Below are 19,007 nucleotides of genomic sequence, written 5' to 3'. Positions count from 1 at the left end.
AGACGTCATTCTCGGCAAGCAGATTCGTCTGGAACTCATGGCTCTTCGAGTTGCAGAGCCACACGCAAAGTTACGATATTTGACGTGCACAATGCCAAGCAAAATGGGGTCTCGCGCACTCCGCGTCGACATAATTTTTGCCGCGGGCACCCTCGCGCTCGAGCAGACTCATATAAACGAGGCTTAAAGCTACTCTGAAGTTTGATAAACGCAAGTTAATTCTTCAGTTCAGTCTTTGTGTGCTAAAAAGGCACATTACGTTCCTGTAGAGATAGCAATACAGAATACACGTTCTTTTTTTGCCAAATAAATGAAAAGCGTCATAAGTCTCCTCTCTTGCTGAATCAAAATATCACTTTCCTCAGAGATGGTCAAGTTCAGTTTATGCATGGTTAGGCTATGATATAAAACATTTTTTTAATACTGTATCCTAAATTGTGGATAATTAATATATCATATGCTGAAGTACATTTCTGGATTAAAAGAAAAAAAACAACAAGAACCGTACAGAACGGAAAACCGTGAGCCTAAAACTGTGATACGAACCGAACAGTGGGTTTTGTGAACCATGCCGCCCCTAATATGCACCTAAAACACAATCATCCGTTGCAGTTTTCTTCCATTTTTTTTTTTTTTTTTTTTTTTGGTAATTATTTAAATGCATTTTTTAAACAGACTGAGAGTCCATGCTTTTATTGTTTTTGGTTGTTTTGTTCATTTATTGTGGTTATTTCAAATATTTTCCATTTTTAGTGTTAAATAGTCTTTTAGTGTTAAATAGTCTTTAGGAATTAAAGTTTATTGATCTTTGAAAAGGTGTACCTGCATTTTTATGCCATTATCATTATTTTAGATGAAAACGGTCTCGCTTATCGCAATAATTTCTTGGCCAATTTATCGTCCAGCAAAATTTATCGTGACAGGTTAACGTTCTATATAGAATATTTTCTTATAAGAGTGTAGGTCATGAATATTTGTCTAAAATTCATGGAAAAGCCACGGAAAAATCATGGAAATGTATTGATAGAAATGTGTATGAACCCTGAATAAAACATAACATTAACTTTGTAATTAATTGCAGATGGATGAGAGATAAATACTTAATGAGTTGATTTTATTAAAGACACTGAACTCTCATTTCACTATAAAATGCAACAAAAGTGCTTCACTTATGTTTTCAAAACCAGCATCTCTTAAAGGTCCCTTAAAATTTTGGCAGCAAGAACAATGCTGAGCCAAATGAAGATAAAGATGTGTTCTGGCGTCTGAGGTTTTTCTTGTTTGAGCAGCTCATTTGATTGGCTCCAGATAAAGGTGGACCCGCCTTCCTTCTTGTGCTTGAAAAACTCAGTCATTGACAGAATCGTGCCAAAACTGTAAGCGCAGCTAAAAGAAAGACGGAACTGGTCTGGTGAGCGGTTCATGAGCGTGCGCTCATCAACTTTTTTTTATATAGCTCTTTTACAATGACGATTGTTTTAAAGGGATCCCCTGGTGTTGAGACTTGTATGGCTTAATATAACATAAATTATGTCTCTTACTAAAATATGTAGTAGAAAACCCATGAAAGATCTACGTTATTTAAAAAATCGATTTTATATTTGACCATGGGCAGCGCCATTTTGTTTGTGTTCTAGGTTGATGACGTAGAATGGTTGCACTCGGCAATCAGCTGGCGTTACCCGTAGCTATTTTTACCACAACGCAACTCGAATTTTTTTTCAAAGTTAAACAAAACTAGTTAATTGCTTTGTAATTGTACTTAAAACACACTCAAACATACATGTGCACACAAACTCACCTACTCAAAGTCACAAACAGATCTGCGGGCGCACACACACACACCTGACAGACTGCTCTGGAGATGTTGGGCTGCTTAGTCTCCACGAAAGGGACTGAATCTGAAATCAACCCCATATACCCTGAAATAGGGCATTATTTGAAGGGACGGCCATTTGTAGTGTTGTCCGACACCATAGTGGAGATGTTTGAGTGCAGTCATTCAGTCTCACGTTGCGCCGCAATAACGAGTGTACAGCCGATTTACACACAACAGTGTCCGACTTCACGCACTCGTCTTCATTCACTCCTTCAAGTTGTATTAGTGAACAAAAGTAGGGAATGTTATATTGAATGGGTAACAATTCTATGAGAGCAAAAAAAAAACACATGCTTAGACAACATATCTTAAGACACAAAACGATCAGTTTGTTTGAGAAATCGAGCCGTATTTATATCATTTTTTAACACAACGCTATATCCAATAGCCTTCACTTCCGGTAAGGTCAATATACACGCTCTGGGTATATGTATAAGTGAATTGCATGAAGGCTTTGGATATAGCCTTGTATTTGAGGTAAAAAAATAAATAAATACATATATATATATATATATGGATTGATTTCTCACATAGATAAACATCACATTTTCATTTTTGTGTGAACTATCCCTTTAATTCATTGCTAGGTTTTTTTTTTTTTTTCTAACCATCTTTTGTATTTTGTATTAAACCACATAGCTTATCGTTAATTAATTAGTTAAAGATATGCTGTGATTTGACATTTAAACATGGATTTTTCTTATTTTACATGTATACACAGGACGTTTCATGGAAGCTTAGGTCATAAATATTTGTCTAAAAGTCAGGGAAAAGCCATGGAAATGTATTCACACTGCCAAATAAACATCTCGAGTGTGCTCTTTCGAGTCACATGAAAGCAAGACTAATTCATAGACTTTTTTAAGTAAGCTAACTTAAGTAGTTTACTGTAGCCTGACGTTACACATTAGCGCCTATTTGTTTAACTTGTGCTATTAACTGCTAGCTAGGAATTTGCATAAGTGACAGAGTAACTTACTTATATGTATAATGTGATAATGTAAGATTAGAGTGTCCGTTATGGCATGTTCATTTGTGGAATAGGCAGTGAACGTAGCCACAAATCCGCAAATTAAAACCTACAAACATTAGCTCAGTGCATAAAAATTGTCTCAGATGGTTATACAAGTAGGCCTAACTTAGTGCTGTCAAAAATATATTTTTTTTTAATATGCATCGATAATGAAATATCCGAAAAGATACCTCCTCTTTACACCTGTTGCTCTCCTCTCCGGCCGACAGGTTAACCCTCTGAGCACTAACGTGCCATCTCGTTCTACTGGATTTTTCTTTATGACAGTGTGTTTGTGTGTGATCGGTCTGAATCCGCACATAATTGTACAAATTCCCGCAGATTTCGCGCTCATATCTGAAGTGCGCACATACCGTTATAAAGCCGACCTCTGACATACAAGTAAATAAAATAAAAAATAGCTCCTTTTCCCAGCTTATTCCACACTTGTGTCAGGTCTTAAAGGGGCAGCAGTTATTCAAACTACAAAAAGACAAAAGATCACTTGCTGCTCTTTACTGAGTAACTTGTGTAACTTTAACAGATTCATATGTATTTAATTTTTACAATGAAAATCCAATGTTATTTTAAATTTGATAACTTGTTTATTTTTTTAAATCAGTTTCTCACCTGAATACTGTTAGACCTAGGCATACCTGATTTATTTGTGCTATTGTTTTTGCTTATTAGTTCTTATTTTATTACGGTTTTCTCTTCTTTTTACCATTTGAAGTCAAGCTTTCTTGTGCTATATGTAAGCTACTGCAACACAATACCCCCACCCCCCACCCTCCGTAGAACATGCACTGTAAGCATATTTATGAGATAATTGTAATGGTAATTGATCAATGTTTATGAAAAAAAGCTTAAGCTTTATCATATAAAGTGATCTCTTCGTAAGAAATATTTGATTGCCTAGACTTTTAATAGACATACACACAAAAAAAGAAATTCATTAAAAATAGAAAAGGTCAATCTCTAAGCATATAAGAAGAGAATTTAAAGCTATAGAATTGTGATACACCATGATACACCATGAACCCGTTTTGAGACACTTGTTAATAAAAGAGACCATTCCTGGCCAAACTGAATCAATGATTTGTTTTAAAATTTTTGGGTGAATGATATCATAGGGACAAAGTGCCAGTTTGATCTTGACTATCACGTCCTTCAGTGTCTGGAAGTTAATATGTTCAAAAACCTCCCAGAAAACAGAAGCAGGCGACAAGCTAGGAGCGACTGTTAAATTAGAGCAGACACTAGGTCTTAAATTAGTAATTTTATCAATGAAGAATTTGAAAATCCTCAAATAGAGCATCAGAAGCAACCATTAATGGATGGATTCACAACAGACTGGATAATAATAATAGATTTTATTTATAATGCACTTTTCATTCTGAAGAATCTCAAAGGTCATCAAAGGGAAGAAATTACGGAAGCCCTGAACCGCATGGTGAAAAAAAAAAAAAAAAAAAAATTGATGGTGGGAGAAAAAAAAAATTAAACCTTATCTCGTTATTTCAAGATAATAAGTCGTTATTTCAAGATAATAAGTTGTTATTTCAAGATAATAAGTCGTTATTTCAACATAATATCTCGTTATTTCAAGATAATAAGTCGTTATTTCAACATATCTCGTTATTTCAAGATAATAAGTCGTTATTTCAACATAATAAGTCGTTATTTCAACATAATATCTCGTTATTTCAAGATAATAAGTCGTTATTTCAACATAATAAGTCGTTATTTCAACATAATAAGTCGTTATTTCAACATAATATCTCGTTATTTCAACATAATAAGTCGTTATTTCAACATAATAAGTCGTTATTTCAACATATCTCGTTATTTCAACATAATAACTCGTTATTTCAAGATAATAAGTCGTTATTTCAACATAACTCGTTATTTCAACATAATTAAGTCGTTATTTCAACATAATTAAGTCGTTATTTCAACATAATAAGTCGTTATTTCAACATAATAAGTCGTTATTTCAACATAATAAGTCATTATTTCAACATAATTAAGTCGTTATTTCAACATAATAAGTCGTTATTTCAACATAATAACTCGTTATTTCAACATAATTAAGTCGTTATTTCAACATAATAAGTCGTTATTTCAACATAATATCTCGTTATTTCAACATAATAAGTCATTATTTCAACATAATTAAGTCGTTATTTCAACATAATAACTCGTTATTTCAACATAATTAAGTCGTTATTTCAACATAATAAGTCGTTATTTCAAGATAATTAAGTCGTTATTTCAACATAATAACTCGTTATTTCAAGATAATTAAGTCGTTATTTCAACATAATAACTCGTTATTTCAAGATAATTAAGTCATTATTTCGACATAAGTCTGTATTGTTTAGCTGTGTTGTTATTTCGATATTAGCCAGTAGAGGGCAGAATAAGACAGGGAATCAGTTAACGCATTGTAGTTATTGGCTACTGATACTGTTATGAACTTTTGCAAGTGGTGCTCCAAAATCCCTGAGGTTTAGCCTCTCATGGGAATTTTAACATTAATGCCAGGCATATGCATGCAGGTTAACTCTTATTGAGGTTACATTTATGCTTCCATACTATTACCAAAAGCCAAGGTGGTCATATAGGAGTAACGTTATATACTATCAAAAGCGAAAACTGCCTATGAGCACGCTTTCAAATGAAATAAGTTGTTGAATATTTGTAAAAACAATAATATAAAATCTTAAGATATAAGGCCGGTGACACACTGCAAGCGTGGGGTGATCATCTCGGCTGCGTGGCGTGTCCGTTTTTATCTCGGCTCCCGCCCGCATTTTTATTTCGGCTCCCACCCGCCGAATTACGTTATAATAATAATAATAATAATAATAATAATAATAATAATAATAATAATATTTAAAATTATTATTATTATTATTATTATTATTATTATTAAATTGTTGAAATAACCTTATAATAGGTTAACCTAGAGACTTTCAAACATGAAAATGTCATATGTAGGCTATTCGTGTCAAAATGACATATAGCCTAGACATCTTTTCCTATTCTATTTTGCCTGGAAACGCTTCCAACACACTTGTCTCGTGAAAAATAGTCTCTTCTATTTCTAGCATGCAGGCATTTCCGCGCTGGCTCAAGCTTGTCACGCAGGCAGTGTGCAACCTGTTAACATGGGAGCCGAAATAAAAACGGACACGCTTGCAGTGTGTGCTTTATATATGCTATCACAGCTTTTCAAACTCTTGCTCGCGAGATTTAAAGAGGGCCAGGCTAAGCAATATTTCTTTAAAAAAAGTATAGTCTATATATAAAAGTATTAAATACGCAAAATATATTTAACTTAATAGATTAATGAACACATCGAAAGAAAAAGAAAAACTGTGACAAATAATTCAAATAAGTTGCAAAAACAATAATTTTACAGAAATTTGTATTAAAGGTTTTAGTGACAAACACTGTTATTTTACAGATGTTTAAATTGAGATGTTTTACTTTAATTTTACGGTTTTTGTTTGGCAGCCATAGCTGCCAGTCATTCATTTACCATTTTTTTTTTCATTCATTTACCATTTTTTACGCTTTTTTAATAGTACAGTGTTAAATAGTTATTTTACAGATTTTCTTTGTTTAAATTAAGATGTTTTACTTTAATTTTATGGTTTTTTGTTTGACAGTCATTTGATCGTTTTTTATGATTGTAAAAGTGAAAAACTGTTATTTTACAGATTTTTCCTATAATGATCAAACACCTTCAATAAAGTGACAGTAGTCTATACTAAAAATTCTGCAGCATAATTGTTTGTAATTTTACATCGTTTTAAACGTAGGCCTAATTCAAAATTACAAAAAAATACTGTAAAAAATGTAGTGTTTTTTTCCATAACATTAGGATTATTTTTTCCGCTGTTCAGTCGCACCGGGCCTTACGCACACATATAGCATCGCATAACTTTGACGCAGCCTGTTAATTATCAAAAGAAAAAAGAAAATCAGTCAATCAAACATTTTAAAGTTACACTGTTCAATCCAATACTCAGTTTAATAGTTTAGCATCCAAATACATATAGGCTAGTGAATACGCATCTGTATTCATTCCATGCCATAGGCCTATGGCTGCCGTCGCATCAACCAGGTGCATTAATTTATTATTTCGGCTCATATTGCATGAGGTGCATCTTCTGGGGATCATATTTCAACAACAACAACAAAATCACCTCCAAATGTTGTAATGCAGAATACACACACACACACACACACACACACACATTGGTTCACTATCTTTGTGGGGACTCTCCATAGACGTAATGGTTTTTATACTGTACAAACTGTATTTTCTATCCCCCTACACTGCCCCTAAACCTACCCATCACACACACACACACACACACACACACACACACACACACACACACACACACACGCATTTGGCGTGAGACACACGCTTTCAGGCTCCGTGTCACACTCTCACTCTGCCCAGCTTAATCTCACGCCAAATTGCCAAACCTGCTTTTGATATTAAAACAAAGCTATAGCTTTTTTTCTTTTTATTAAGTTTTAATGCGAAATTCAAACAATAAATAGCGTTGTGGCGCTAATGTGGCATAATGTTAAAGCCAGAGGCGTTGAAAAGCGGAGTTGCAAAATGCTCTCGCTCCCGGCGGCGCGCGCGGACACGTGGCTCATGGAGCGCTCAATACTTCTATCTGTGTCAATGCATTTGAATGGCTTAAGCGGATACACAACAGTTTCACTTAAATTATTATATAATTTCAAGACTAACAGCAAAATTGCATTTTATCAAATAACATTTTATAAAATTATAAAGCAGCAGCAGCAGCTCTTATAGACATCTGTGTATGGAATATGGCTAGCGCTGATCGGGAGTGTGTCTGGTTCAGCAGCGCCATAGCAGATTTTAATTTATCAGGCCTAATCTTTGCTTTTTATTATTTACCATTATCCTAAATGAACACTGGGTGTATTTGTAGCTTACTTAGGTTATTACATTCGTGTAGTACTAGTAGACTGTAAACTGTGATAGACCTAGCTTAAGAGTGGTCCAGACCAACCCAGAGCCATAAAAAGAGAGTTGCGACACGCTTTGATCTCGCCGCCACGTTGTCACGTGGTTCATATCTCTCAATAGTTCTAAACAATTCAGCTCTGTCAATCTATTTGAATAGAATTAAGCAGGTTTCACTATATTTGCAGCAATTTCTGGCAAATATTAACACAATATGTGCATGACTATAGGCTTATAGCATTTTATTCTGGGGAGAGGTAGAATATATAATTTATGTTTTTATTGAGTGATCTGGTTATTTTCTTCGGGTCACAACAAGAGTGCGTGATTTTATGCGCAGCCAGTGGCGGTTCCAGACAATTTTGATTGGGGGGGCAATGGGGTGTCCTGGTTATTTCAATGGGGGGGTCTCATGCGAACCCACAAAAAATACAGTGGACACAGCTTCCAGCTGAACGCAAGGAAGCAATGCGCACCAACGTTCATAGTGTGGCACAGTAATTCTTATGTTTATATTTTTTTAGGGCTGTCAATCGATTAAATATTTAATCGCAATTTAATCGCACATTCTTATCAGTTCTAAATGTAGCTACCTTAAATGAACATGTTTCAAGTTTTTAATACTCTAATCAACATGGGTATGGAGAAAAATGCATGCTTTATGCAAATGTATGTTTATTATAAACCATACTCAGAGCATGAAGACTAGACATGTACCAAAGGTCACAGATGATTTTCAAAGAACTTGTTCATGTCTCTTAAGCCAACAATTCAGAATAAGCAGTGATTTCTCTCATTTTAAGAATATAAATAAAGGGAATTTTTACACTGGCAGTTTAATTCAGAACACGGCACAGTTCAAAAGCTGTAATGCGGACCTGTGAGCACACCATATTGCACAAGTAGGAATATAGTGTGGCCCCTTTAAGAGATGCGCGTGCCTGCCCATATGTCTGTTCCTGCCGGTATTTTGTGTGTGCGCCGAGCTGTGCCGCAGTGAGAGAAACATGGACTCGGGAGCGCTCTTGTCCAGAAAAGTAACCTGCTGCTTATTCGTTTTAGCCGATTGTAATGTATTTAGTTCAATAAAACACATGTACTGTAGTAGTGATGATGGTGTTAATGATTTACTTCAGATATGAGCGAGAGTGAGCTTCAGTGTGCATCGCGCTCGGACTGCAGAGAATGTTTTTTGTGAAAAAACAATTTTCTTTCGACCTGCGGAGCCTAATAAAAGTTAAGCAGAAAATATGGTAGCTTATGAAGGCAATAACTGCACTTGTTTCAGAGTAATGTTAATGTTAACCCTTTTTTTCCTATTAATGTTTGCTGCAGCATCCTTTGCGCCTATGGCTGATCTAAATTTCTCTAATAGGCCTACGGGCGGATCAAAAAGAAAATGCAATCGCAATGTTAATCGCGCGTTTAAATGTTGAATAAATAGCCTATTGTTCTGCGTAGTTTGAAGAAAACATTTTTAAATCTTTATCACGGATATATAATGAAAATAATCCTCTCAGTATTGATCAAAGCAAGTTTTATGACTAAAAATGCTGAATGAAGTTTACATTTACCAGATCTTCCAATTAGGCTAGCCTACAAATCCTCTCATCATAACAAACAAAGCACAGACACGACTTAAATAACGATTTATTGTGAAGTTTAGATGTTTTTTCAAAAGAAGATTGCTGATGAGTGGTCATTTATTTTATCATTTTAATGTTGTTAACGAATGCGAGAAGCATACACACGTGAACATAAATGAACGGTGCTACAGCAAAGAAAGAAGTTTTAAATGGTGTTTCTTTTTTTTTTTTAAAACAGGGCAAGCAATTTAATTCAACTTTATATCCAGGCATGAAAATATATATATTTTTCTTTTTTTTAATCTTGAAAATAAATCATAAACCAGTTTTAACCTTGAGATTTGAAGTATTAGATATATTACATATCTTGGATATTTGACCACTATTTACAATAAAATTAGTTCTTCATTTCTGATAGGAATGAAAAATCAATTATTGATTTTTTAATAGAATAACGAGATACAAAACTCTACATTCAATCGCGTTTGATCCCATGTACTTTTGATAACAGTGCAGAGGGCCTACACAAGTTTTAGTCCACAAAATGTCCTCACAAAGATGGCAATATCCAAAACCCTTGTCCTTGTGGCGAAATTTTTTTGGTCCCCATGAGGAAAACATCTTATAAATCATACAGAATGAGTTTTTTTTTTTAAGAAAGTAAAAATGCAGAATGTTTCCTGTGATGGGTAGGTTTAGGGGCAGTGTAGGGGGATAGAAAATACGGTTTGTACAATATAAAATCCATTACGCCTATAAGTCCCCATAAAACATGGAAACACAACATGTGTGTGTGTGTGTGTGTGTATTCTGACTGATTTTCTTTTTTCTTTTGATAATTAACAGGCTGCGTCAAAGTTATGCGACGCTATATGTGTGCGTAAGGCCCGGTGCGACTGAACAGCGGAAAAAATAATCCTAATGTTATGGAAAATAACACTACATTTTTTACAGTATTTTTTTGTAATTTTGAATTAGGCCTACGTTTAAAACGATGTAAAATTACAAACAATTATGCTGCAGAATTTTTAATAGACTACTGTCACTTTATTGAAGGTGTTTGATCATTATAGGAAAAATCTGTAAAATAACAGTTTTTCACTTTTACAATCATAAAAAACGATCAAATGACTGTCAAACAAAAAACCATAAAATAAAAGTAAAACATCTTAATTTAAACAAAGAAAATCTGTAAAATAACTATTTAACACTGTACTATTAAAAAAGCGTAAAAAATGGTAAATGACTGGCAGCTATGGCTGCCAAACAAAAACCGTAAAATTAAAGTAAAACATCTCAATTTAAACATCTGTAAAATAACAGTGTTTGTCACTAAAACCTTTAATGCAAATTTCTGTAAAATTATTGTTTTTGCAACTTATTTGAATTATTTGTCACAGTTTTTCTTTTTCTTTCGATGTGTTCATTAATCTATTAAGTTAAATATATTTTGCGTATTTAATACTTTTATATATAGACTATACTTTTTTTAAAGAAATATTGCTTAGCCTGGCCCTCTTTAAATCTCGCGAGCAAGAGTTTGAAAAGCTGTGATAGCATAAAGCACACACTGCAAGTGTGTCCGTTTTTATTTCGGCTCCCATGTTAACAGGTTGCACACTGCCTGCGTGACAAGCTTGAGCCAGCGCGGAAAATGCCTGCATGCTAGAAATAGAAGAGACTATTTTTCACGAGACAAGTGTGTTGGAAGCGTTTCCAGGCAAAATAGAATAGGAAAAGATGTCTAGGCTATATGTCATTTTGACACGAATAGCCTACATATGACATTTTCATGTTTGAAAGTCTCTAGGTTAACCTATTATAAGGTTATTTCAACAATTTAATAATAATAATAATAATAATAATAATAATAATAATTTTAAATATTATTATTATTATTATTATTATTATTATTATTATTATTATTATTATTATTATTATTATTATTATAACGTAATTCGGCGGGTGGGAGCCGAAATAAAAATGCGGGCGGGAGCCGAGATAAAAACGGACACGCCACGCAGCCGAGATGATCACCCCACGCTTGCAGTGTGTCACCGGCCTTATATCTTAAGATTTTATATTATTGTTTTTACAAATATTCAACAACTTATTTCATTTGAAAGCGTGCTCATAGGCAGTTTTCGCTTTTGATAGTATATAACGTTACTCCTATATGACCACCTTGGCTTTTGGTAATAGTATGGAAGCATAAATGTAACCTCAATAAGAGTTAACCTGCATGCATATGCCTGGCATTAATGTTAAAATTCCCATGAGAGGCTAAACCTCAGGGATTTTGGAGCACCACTTGCAAAAGTTCATAACAGTATCAGTAGCCAATAACTACAATGCGTTAACTGATTCCCTGTCTTATTCTGCCCTCTACTGGCTAATATCGAAATAACAACACAGCTAAACAATACAGACTTATGTCGAAATAACGACTTAATTATCTTGAAATAACGAGTTATTATGTTGAAATAACGACTTAATTATCTTGAAATAACGAGTTATTATGTTGAAATAACGACTTAATTATCTTGAAATAACGACTTATGTTGAAATAACGACTTAATTATCTTGAAATAACGAGTTATTATGTTGAAATAACGACTTATTATGTTGAAATAACGACTTATTATGTTGAAATAACGAGATATTATGTTGAAATAACGACTTATGTTGAAATAACGACTTATTATCTTGAAATAACGAGATATTATGTTGAAATAACGACTTATTATCTTGAAATAACGAGATATTATGTTGAAATAACGACTTATTATCTTGAAATGACAACGTATTATCTTGAAATAACGACTTATTATGTTGAAATAACGAGATAAGGTTTAATTTTTTTTTTCTCCCACCATCAATTTTTTTTTTTTTTTTTTTTTTTTTTTCACCATGCGGTTCAGGGCTTCCGTAAGAAATAACAACAACAAAAAAAGAAAAAAAAGAATAACAAGTAAAAATATAGAATAATACAAAAAAATCAACCAACACAGACAACTGAACAGAAACAGAGCTGATGGTGACAGAAAACTTCTTTGGGTTAGAATGATTAGATTCAATTAAATTTGAACGATAGGCAGCTTTTGCAGACTTAGCATCATTTTGATAAGATGTTAGAGAGTCTTTGAACAAAAGTCTTCTTTCCATTTGTGTTCAGCCTTTCTACAAATTTGTCTTTGATCACGAGTGACTGAGTTTTGCCACCTGGTAGATTTAGGTTTGCACTTAAAAAAGGCACTTAGGTTGCACATTATAAAACAATGTTTTATAATGATAATTTATTCTATTTAGTGTCCATTTCAATCATTTAACATATTTAATATTGGAAGCATCCAAGTTATTTGACATATTTGAACATTAAAAAAAAATGTGTAACTGTTTCTTTCCATGGTAATTAGTTACGTTTATAATTATGTAACTCGGTTACAAATTTAGTTACTATTTGTGACAAGTAACTATCGTAATTACTTTTTTAAACTAACTTGCCCAACACTGCTTCTACTGCGTTTGTGTCGTGACTCATTTGACTCACTCAAACTATATTGAACAGACATGTTCAGTTTTTAATTGTATTGTCTGTTCTATAACTGAACTGATGTTATGAAAATAAATGCAGTGATCCAGTAATCCAGTTGCAGTGGCTTTGGGAGTGGCCTCGTAGGGCAGTTAAGCAAGTGCATGCTTTTTTGGAGTTGTTGTTTTTCATCCCCATGAGACAAAATATATTTTCTGTCTTTTCTCAGTCTAGAAGGCACCAAATTCAAAAATAATTTGACATTTCTACTACATTTATGACCCAGTTTAAATACAAAACTTAATGCTAAATCACTGAAGTAACTCTTTAAGTTAGTGCTTCAGTTCTACACAGGCAAAAAAGACGACAAAAGATTTTTACTTATGAGAAAAAATAAAAAGAGCTAAAAACTGCACGTGAAAAATTAAAATGTGTTTATTCTTTTGTGGCACTTAAAAAATAATATTTGGTGCCTAACTTTTTCTCCTATTGGAGCCAATGGCTCCTTAATTTAAATTTTTGTCTGGAGCCCTGCTACCACTAAGGCATTTTTAAGTTCTCAAGCATATCTAGGGGGGACATATAGTTACACATGGTTTGCCACTGCAGGGACGATCAGCTGTCCTTTCTCTGTCCGGTCTCCCTGCTGCGACGTGCCAGTGATTGTGCAATAATGTTGAAAACATTAAGCCTTTTTTATACTTGACGCCTCCGCACAAGCACAAGGGCGCTTGCAGCAAAAATGACATCAATGCGGAGTGGCCGGTCGTGCGCGTTGGGCCTTTTTGCCTGGTGGTGTGCAGCACATTTTTTGTAACAGCGGGCGCAGCTCCGCATCCAAAGATGAACGAGTTCTAGGCAAATCTATCCGAGCATGACGTCTCCTCATACTGGCACCCACTTTGCACATGCAAATTAGATGCTTATAGTTACAAAATGCGCCTACAAAAGCAGAAATGAGCCCTTTTAAATAAAGATCCATGTTTATGTAAGGGATAATATACACCCAGCCGGTTATCGCAGAATAAACCCAGACAGTGATCAGAGTGATTGCAATGCATCACTCTGAAGGGGTTTATTCTGCGATAACAACCAGCTGGGTGTACATTATCCCGCTTATTACACGGCTACTAGTCTCAAATAAAATCTTGCAGTCTCGCAAAAAATAAAACCAAGCCTATGATTTACTCACCCTCAAGTCATTATAGGTGTATATGACATTCTTCTTTTAGACAAATAAAATCGGAGTCATATTTAAAAAGTCCTGGCTAACGTTAATCCAAGCAGTAGTTGTAGTTGTTTTTGAAGTCCATAAAAAAAACTGCTGCTGTCCGTCAAATAGCGTGCTCCGTGGCTCCGATGGGTTAATAGAGCCTTCTGATTTGAATCGATGCGTTTGTGTAAGAAGAATATCCATATTTAAAACTTTATAAAGGAAACCTGCCTTGAAGTCTTCCAATGTAACCCATGGCTGTTTAAGTCACAAGATGGCGCCAGCGTTAAGCATAGAAGTAGTACCGGTCAAGATAACTCGTAGTACCCGGATGGGAAGGTGTTATCTGGGAATAACGTACCCCTGGAATGCGCGATTGACCAATCAGAATCAAGTATTTCACAGAGCCGTGTAATAAAAAATAATAATTAATGAAACTAAGTGTTAGTGAAATTACGAAATATTTAAGAGATCGTTAATTTAGTTGTATACATGTTTGCATATATATTTTACTGAGTTTTACACGCTTCTTTTGTAGTGTGGTTTTTGGTGAAGTGTATTAAAAAAATATCATCACCTGTGTACATTTAGCCCACTTCTCAACGCTTTTTCCTGATGGTTTATAGAAAAATTACTCCGAGTCACCATCTGTCGTTTCAAAGAATGGCACAATGGCCAGCGCGTCAAGTATAAACGCCTCGTCCGTTTCAGGAGGAGTGTGCGCAGTCAGTGGAGGCTTGTGCTGTGGAGCCAGGCAAAACTATAAACAAGGCATAACACTACACAGGCAGAAGTACCGCCCAATTGTTTACAAAATGCACATGCGAAGACTAATAAATACGCCCTTTAGCAAAAAAGGTAAAGCAACAATGTCAGATTTTGAAGACAAAGATGGAGTGTTTTTTGGTAAAGGGAGTTTGGATTAGTCAATTTAGGTTAAAAAAGTATATTCATTTTAATTTTGCTGGAAATTAGCAGATTGATTTTTCTATATAAGACCCAATCCTTGTCGTGGATCGTGCAGAGCTTCTGAAGCTACTCTGAGCCATTTGAAACTGCATTGATTTGGCCCTTCGAAATTTTGGTTGCAGTTGAAAACATTGTGATGAAAAATCCTTAAATGTTTTCCTTAAAAAACTTGAACATCTTGGATGAGATCATTTCATTTTAAAGTGAACTATTCCTTTAAGGACTGTTCCACAGGTGCATGTGCAACAATTGTGCATGGATCTTTGAACAAGCTTTTTTTAAACCCTTTTCGGAAAAAAAATATCTCTAAAGCTTATTTTGATTTTTTAAAAATTATCTTTAAACTGCTTTATCCTGAAAAAGTTTATTTTTTATGCTTAGTTAATGTGTTTCAGAATATATATTCTTGTGAAACATGATTGAAGAATGTGTTTATATACAGTATTGTTCAAAATAATAGCAGTACAATGTGACTAACCAGAATAATCAAGGTTTTTCGTATATTTTTTTATTGCTACGTGACAAACAAGTTACCAGTAGGTTCAGTAGATTCTCAGAAAACAAATGAGACCCAGCATTCATGATATGCATGCTCTTAAGGCTGTGCAATTGGGCAATTAGTTGAATTAGATGAAAGGGGTGTGTTCAAAAAAATAGCAGTGTGGCATTCAATCACTGAGGTCATCAATTTTGTGAAGAAACAGGTGTGAATCAGGTGGCCCCTATTTAAGGATGAAGCCAACACTTGTTGAACATGCATTTGAAAGCTGAGGAAAATGGGTCGTTCAAGATATTGTTCAGAAGAACAGCGTACTTTGATTAAAAAGTTGATTAGAGAGGGGAAAACCTATAAAGAGGTGCAAAAAATGATAGGCTGTTCAGCTAAAATGATCTCCAATGCCTTAAAATGGAGAGCAAAACCAGAGAGACGTGGAAGAAAACGGAAGACAACCATCAAAATGGATAGAAGAATAACCAGAATGGCAAAGGCTCAGCCAATGATCAGCTCCAGGATGATCAAAGACAGTCTGGAGTTACCTGTAAGTACAGTGACAGTTAAAAGACGTCTGTGTGAAGCTAATCTATTTTCAAGAATCCCCCGCAAAGTCCCTCTGTTAAAAAAAAGGCATGTGCAGAAGAGGTTACAATTTGCCAAAGAACACATCAACTGGCCTAAAGAGAAATGGAGGAACATTTTGTGGACTGATGAGAGTAAAATTGTTCTTTTTGGGTCCAAGGGCCACAGGCAATTTGTGGGACGACCCCCAAACTCTGAATTCAAGCCACAGTACACAGTGAAGACAGTGAAGCATGGAGGTGCAAGCATCATGATATGGGCATGTTTCTCCTACTATGGTGTTGGGCCTATTTATCGCATACCAGGGATCATGGATCAGTTTGCATATGTTAAAATACTTGAAGAGGTCATGTTGCCCTTTGCTGAAGAGGACATGCCTTTGAAATGGATTTTTCAACAAGACAATGACCCAAAACACACTAGTAAACGGGCAAAGTCTTGGTTCCAAACCAACAAAATTAATGTTATGGAGTGGCCAGCCCAATCTCCAGACCTTAATCCAATTGAGAACTTGTGGGGTGATATCAAAAATGCTGTTTCTGAAGCAAAACCAAGAAATGTGAATGAATTGTGGAATGTTGTTAAAGAATCATGGAGTGGAATAACAGCTGAGAGGTGCCACAAGTTGGTTGACTCCATGCCACACAGATGTCAAGCAGTTTTAAAAAACTGTGGTCATACAACTAAATATTAGTTTAGTGATTCACAGGATTGCTAAATCCCAGAAGAAGAAAAAAATGTTTGTACAAAATAGATTTGAGTTTGTACAGTCAAAGGTAGACACTGCTATTTTTTTGAACACACCCCTTTCGACTAATTGCTCAATTGCACAGCCTTAAGAGCGTGCATATCATGAATGCTGGGTCTTGTTTGTTTTCTGACAATCTACTGAATCTACTGGTAACTTGTTTGCCACGTATCAATAAAAAATATACTAAAAACCTTGATTATTCTGGTTAGTCACATTGTACTGCTATTATTTTGAACAATACTGTAGTTGTGGTTATTTCTACTATTCTAAGAAATCCTATCAAGGACTACAGCAAACATTTTTAACACTAAAATACCTTCAAAGTCATGTAGCCTTTGAACTCTTTTTGCCTCTTGTTATGCAAGCTAAGTTTTATGCCATACTACCATGATCAGCTTTATTCATTATTTGAAAAGGGCAAAGCATAATTTGCATCTACTTAATTTTTTTCTACTAATTGCATCTTCTAACTATTTTTTTTTTTCATGTTCAGAGGCCAGAAGACAGACAGGAAGTTGCCCGTGCCGGCCATGAATTGAACCAGGAAGTGAATAGACTCATGGTGGCCATGAGGGACATGTTGGCTAACATACAGTTTCGTGAACCTCAGTGGGAGGACAACCATGACAGAGATGAGGAGGAATGGGACTGATGGATAATCAAGGGCATGATTTAAAAAAAAGAAAAAAAGAAAGAAAAAAAAAAGTGACGCTGAAGAAATAAAGAGGAACTGTAAAGTAAAGAGGAACAATGTTCTGCTTGCCCTACATATTAAAAGATCCAATTAATTCATGCTACTTGACAAACTTAATTGTGTTTCACATCCCTTCTTTTGGTACATGAAGACAAACATATTCAATTAAGCCATGTCTTCAGAAAATTGTAATATGGCTGCTATTTTCAGGCTTGAAAGCATAATATCTAAGCACCAACCATAAAGTAGAGTGACCATAATTTGTACACCATGACAATCAGCAGGAAACATTAGTAAAACAATGTTGCTGAATTAAATGATTAAACAAAATTGTTTTAGTAATTGCAGTAATACTGTTTTAGCAATGTCAAATTAAATCTTTATATTTTGAGTTTCATGTTTGGGTAAGGCGTTGGGTATATCCTGTGTAAGGATGAGGTACACGTTGTAATTTTAAAGGTTGATCGTCTTGAGAAAAGAGCCAGTTTCTATAGACAACTATGACAGCTTCAACTACAGCAGGTCACATTTTTATTTTTTGAAGATCTTAGACATCCTAATGTATAGCACCCAAAATAACTGATTTATGTAACTGATATAACTGATTAACTGATATAATAATTCATATTCTGTATTTTGAAATAATTGACCAAATAAAGACAGGGTTTTTTTGTTTAATTTTTTTGTAATATTTAGACAAATTTTACTTCAGATTTTCTATGGCTGTTAGGCATGTACCAGACCCGGTTTCTCTAAATTCTTTGAATCAAAGTAAACGTACTCGGTTACTTTCGTAACCTTGTTTCCCTGAGAGAGAAGGAACAAGTATTGCGTATGGGAAAAACTCTCCCAAAAAAAACTTTGCGAGAATGTGAAGCAAAACTTTATTAATAAAGGTATCTATGTAAAGCGCAGTGCAGCTGCACGGCCATAGATAACTTTATTAATAAAGGTATCTATGTAAAGCGCAGTGCAGCTGCACGGCCATAGCCCAGCGCGAGGAGTGCTCAGATTGGCCGGACCACGGCAACTGCAGGAAACTATGGTGAGGCGGCTGAGAGGAGCGAACCAATGGTGGCGCTCCAGAGAGACCGCCGAAAAAGGGGGCTTATATTAGCATACAGGAGGCTATATAAGACCCTGATTCACCATAGGTGTCAGGTTTTAAAATCGACTGAAGTGACACCTGAGAAGCACAAAAACGGCACGGAACGCAATACTCGTTCCCTCTCTCTCTCAGGGAACCGAGGTTACGAAAGTAACCGAA

General features: G+C 34.9%; 1 protein-coding gene across 2 annotated transcripts in view; it reads left to right on the top strand.

Annotated features, from left to right (window-relative positions):
* tcf25 (transcription factor 25 (basic helix-loop-helix)) overlaps positions 1-18,418 on the top strand; it is a 219,385-nt gene extending 200,967 nt beyond the window's left edge. For both annotated transcript variants that reach the window (XM_067419911.1, XM_067419910.1), the window contains one exon: positions 17,540-18,418. In XM_067419911.1, coding sequence (XP_067276012.1) covers positions 17,540-17,698 — 159 coding nt within the window. In that variant the 3' untranslated portion in view covers positions 17,699-18,418. The remainder of the gene's footprint in view (positions 1-17,539) is intronic.
* Positions 18,419-19,007: the final 589 nt, after the last annotated feature.

This window comes from Pseudorasbora parva, chromosome 16, assembly GCF_024679245.1.
Source record: "Pseudorasbora parva isolate DD20220531a chromosome 16, ASM2467924v1, whole genome shotgun sequence".
NCBI lineage: Eukaryota > Metazoa > Chordata > Actinopteri > Cypriniformes > Gobionidae > Pseudorasbora > Pseudorasbora parva.
The sequence above is the reverse complement of the archived record's forward strand: the minus strand, read 5'-3'. Positions and strand labels throughout refer to the sequence as shown.